At 32.0% G+C, this 4,055-nt stretch overlaps 1 protein-coding gene across 2 annotated transcripts; it reads left to right on the top strand.

Annotated features, from left to right (window-relative positions):
• The first annotated feature begins 266 nt into the window (after positions 1-266).
• Positions 267-3,501, top strand: LOC109340350 (chlorophyll a-b binding protein CP29.3, chloroplastic-like). Of its 2 annotated transcripts, none has more exons than XM_019578026.1 (3): positions 267-512; positions 899-1,264; positions 2,945-3,501. In XM_019578026.1, the coding sequence occupies exons 1-3, from the start codon at positions 366-368 to the stop codon at positions 3,263-3,265; spliced, it is 834 nt and encodes a 277-aa protein (XP_019433571.1). In that variant the 5' UTR covers positions 267-365; the 3' UTR covers positions 3,266-3,501. The 2 variants fall into 2 exon arrangements, with proteins under 2 accessions (XP_019433571.1, XP_019433570.1); XM_019578025.1 differs by having other exon boundaries at positions 270-518.
• The last annotated feature ends 554 nt before the right edge of the window (positions 3,502-4,055 follow it).

Here is a 4,055-nt window from a genome sequence, read left to right as displayed (position 1 = left end):
TGTGCATTAGACCTAAGTACTTGATATCTTGTTCCTAACTATACAATCACATGAATCAACCTAACACCATAACTTTTTCACCCCCTTTTATTTAGAAAAGCATAAACAACCAAGGGATACCAATAAAAATGTAAAAGGGAATTATTTTCCATTAGGTCCAGTGAATAAAAGTGAAGCAAGCATCAACCAACCATCCAAGCACAACCATGAAGATAAGGTAGATAGATAAGCCTCCATCTAATACTCACACACTCACTTCAGAGTCCATCACAAAAACAAAAACTCTCCACACTAAAACACATAATATAAATAAACATATATAACCTCGTTCCTTTTCCATTGTGTCACCTCAACCAAACTCATCAATGGCCACCACCGCAACTGCTACCTCTGCCGCTACGTCATACTTCTTCGGCACCCGTATTGGTAACCAAGCCTCAAATTCTGGAAAATTCCAAGCCTTCTTCAACCTTGGCACCAAAAAGGCACCACCCTCACCAAAGAAAAAAGAGGTGAAGGTAATGAACCTATGAGTGTTTACAAAAGTGATTTCAATTGCAGGGTGACCTGATGCGGACGCAATATTGCGATTGAGGTGACTGTTGCAACTACATCACACTGCAATTGTGATGTGATACTGAATCACAACGATATAATTCGCATATCGGGTCGGAGCACAACTGTATCAAGCCACATCAAAAATATTTTTTTAATCAAAGTAATTCACGTCTTAATATTCGCAATCTGCATCATGACCACTATAATAAACACAATTATTGTAACCAACATGACCTGAATGGCTACCACAATCACAATTTTAAAACATTGGATTACACTTTGCCTTTTTTACTTTACCAAACTTATTTACCATATTACTCACACTTGAAATGCCCAATAGGTAAAACCCAGTTCCGACCGACTAGTATGGTTACCAGGTGCCCAAGCACCGGAGTGGCTGGACGGGTCACTGGTCGGGGACCGTGGGTTCGACCCATTGGGATTCGGGAAACCCGCAGAGTATTTGCAGTTCGATTTGGACTCTTTGGACCAGAACCTTGCGAAGAATCTCGCTGGGGAAATCATCGGGACCAGGCTGGAGACTACGGAGGTGAAACCGACGCCATTTCAGCCTTACACAGAGGTATTTGGGTTGCAGAGGTTCCGTGAGTGTGAAGTCATTCATGGAAGGTGGGCCATGCTTGGTGCTCTTGGTGCCCTTGCTGTTGAGGCCTTCACCGGTGTTGCATGGCAAGACGCTGGGAAGGTAACGCTTTTACCATCAATATGGACACCTTTTTTCTTTTGGTTTTCTTAATTAGTCATGTTATTTAATTTTAAAAAATAAAAATCTCTACCTTTAATTTTTTTCTTGCCGTACTCAAATACTCGATCTTACCAAAAAAACATGTGTATATAAAAATAATTAATAAATTATTAATAATATATTAAAATTAAATTCTAATTAAAATTTAATTATAAATAATAACATTAAAAAACATAAATATATTTATCTTTAAATATGATTCAGAAATAAATTAATGTGTGTGGAAAATAGAGTGCTAAATATTTGGGACAAGAAATTATGATTTAGACTTTTTTTTTAAAGAACATAATAGGATTCGGATAGAGATGATTTTTTTTTACAAAATCTCTACTTTTTTTACAAATTAGTCTATCATCTTTTTTTAAAATTATTCTCTCAATTGTATTCTCGCTCTTACATTACGTTTATTTTTTTGTTAACATGAATTTACTAGATAGACACACAAACCACACTTAAACTAGTGGTACAACAATAATATATGACAATAAATTGAATGAAGGAATTAATATGATAATAAAAATAAAGTTATGTGATTAAAATAAAAATAATGTTCAGAATTCAAATTTAATAAATGAAACAAGTCATGAGACTAACATAACAGTTTTTTGAGGTTTTTTTTATTTATTTACAGAATGAGGAGGGTAGTCGTATAATGGTATTATTTTGTATTTGCGTGATTTTATAACACCAAAGATGATTGTGATGACTTCTGTGGCCAACAACGATGAAGACAAAATTTGTATTATTATTTGATTTGTACCGTATGATGTCTTCTTTTGTTTCATCCTTATCAAAACAGAAAGAAATGGCATCTAAAATTAGTCATAATCAAGTTTTAGTAGGAAAATATTTGTTGAATACATGTTTTTGATATACTGTATAGACATTTAGATTAATGAGTATAAATAAGTATTGAAGTATATTCATAGTATAGTTTGCGAGTATGAGACACGTATCAATTAAAAAGGGGAGAAAATTTGTTATTTCATAAAAGTGTATTACTCCATGTGTCATTATTTATGATTGGTCAGAAAAATATTTAATCATTACATTTTAACTTAAATACATTTTTTACAACTAATCACAAATAATATCATATGGAGTGACACACTTTGTGATACAACAGATGTGTTCTATCTTTATTTTTTTATAGTATACACATTTTCTAACCAGTCTATCTTTGTTTTTTATAACCTGTTATTACAGATTTTGTCTCATATATTGTCTCGTGCTAATGAAAAAAAATATGATATGTAAATTAAAAATTTAAACTTTTATTATTATTATTATTATTGCTTTTATTTTATTATTATTTGTGACTATTAAAACTTTAGGAGTTTAACCCTATTTCTGACTGAAGTTAGATCCATTAGTTCAGAGAGCCTTGCCTATACAAAGGGTTTTGTATGCAACACATTGACCACTTCATGTTGAAGTAATCTTTTAAATCATCTAATAAATCATGCTCGAATCAGGATCCTTACAAGTTCTTGTTTTTGTACTTAGGATGAAAGTGTGGTATAGTTATATTTGAAAGATAAAAATGTTATATCTTTGTCTCTTCATTAATTTCATCAAGCTCATTCAAATTGTTTTTGTTTATGGGACTACAATTTTCAGGTAGAGCTGGTAGAAGGGTCATCCTACTTTGGACTTCCTCTTCCATTTTCAATTACCTCATTGATATGGATTGAGGTATTAGTGATAGGTTACATTGAGTTCCAAAGGAATGCAGAACTTGACCCAGAGAAAAGGTTATACCCAGGAAGCAAGTTCTTTGATCCATTGGGATTGGCAAATGACTCTGAAGAGAAAGCAAGACTTCAACTGGCAGAGATCAAACATTCCCGGTTAGCTATGGTTGTCTTCCTCATCTTCGCAATTCAAGCAGCTGTAACTGGAAAAGGCCCCATCAGTTTTATTGCCACTTTCAACAAGTGACATAACTTACAAATGCAACATTAGTTCCAGAACCAAGATCACTTGGTGTTCTCAATCCTGTCATATATAATTTCTATTTTGTTTTGACTAGGGGAATAAAAGGACACATAAATGAATATTTTTTTAATAGTATATGTGACACTGGGTGAGACGAATATCACCATGTGTAACAATATATATGTACATACTCTGTTGTATCCTTTTGAATAATACTGTATTGCATCTTTGACAATCGTGCAACTCACCATTCTTTTTCATAAAAATTCTTGTCCTAGCCAGAAGTATAAATTTAAACAGAATAAATAATTTAGAACAAATTGTCAGTCTTTCATACAGAAAATGAATTTTGAGACTTAAAATAGTATTGTACAAGAAGTAAGAACCGAAAGGATGTGCCGCATACTCTTATTAATTATTACTTAAAAAATTAACTCTTTATTCTCTACACAATTAAACAAAAAGTTTCTATTTTTTGTGCCTCACAAGTACATTTTCAATTTTTTTAAGACTAAATTACACTGACATCCTCTAAGTTTTAGTGAAATTACACAAATCACCCTCAATTATACAGGCACGTATTGATTTGCATATTATTTAGAACAATATATTATATTTTGTTTAACTTAATTACATTTATCATATTTTTTATTTAAAAAATTACATTTATTTCTCATGCAGGGGTAATCAGTATAATGAAAGTGTAAAAATTAGGGAGTTTGTGTAGGTATAAAAAATTGAAGGATAATTTATATAATTTTACTAAAACTAAGGGGGTGTCATTGTAATTTAC

Source organism: Lupinus angustifolius, unplaced genomic scaffold (genome assembly GCF_001865875.1).
Source record: "Lupinus angustifolius cultivar Tanjil unplaced genomic scaffold, LupAngTanjil_v1.0 Scaffold_164_6, whole genome shotgun sequence".
In the NCBI taxonomy this organism is placed as follows: Eukaryota; Viridiplantae; Streptophyta; class Magnoliopsida; order Fabales; family Fabaceae; genus Lupinus; species Lupinus angustifolius.
Note: the sequence above shows the minus strand (reverse complement) of the source record. Positions and strands in the feature narration are given on the sequence as shown.

Bases quoted from the DNA above. Each gene is read 5' to 3' on its own strand.
- LOC109340350 (XM_019578025.1), top strand. From the start codon at position 366: ATGGCCACCACCGCAACTGCTACCTCTGCCGCTACGTCATACTTCTTC. The intron at 519-898 runs GTAATGAACCTA...AATGCCCAATAG, and splicing joins CAAAGAAAAAAGAGGTGAAG to GTAAAACCCAGTTCCGACCG. The intron at 1,265-2,944 runs GTAACGCTTTTA...TACAATTTTCAG, and splicing joins CATGGCAAGACGCTGGGAAG to GTAGAGCTGGTAGAAGGGTC.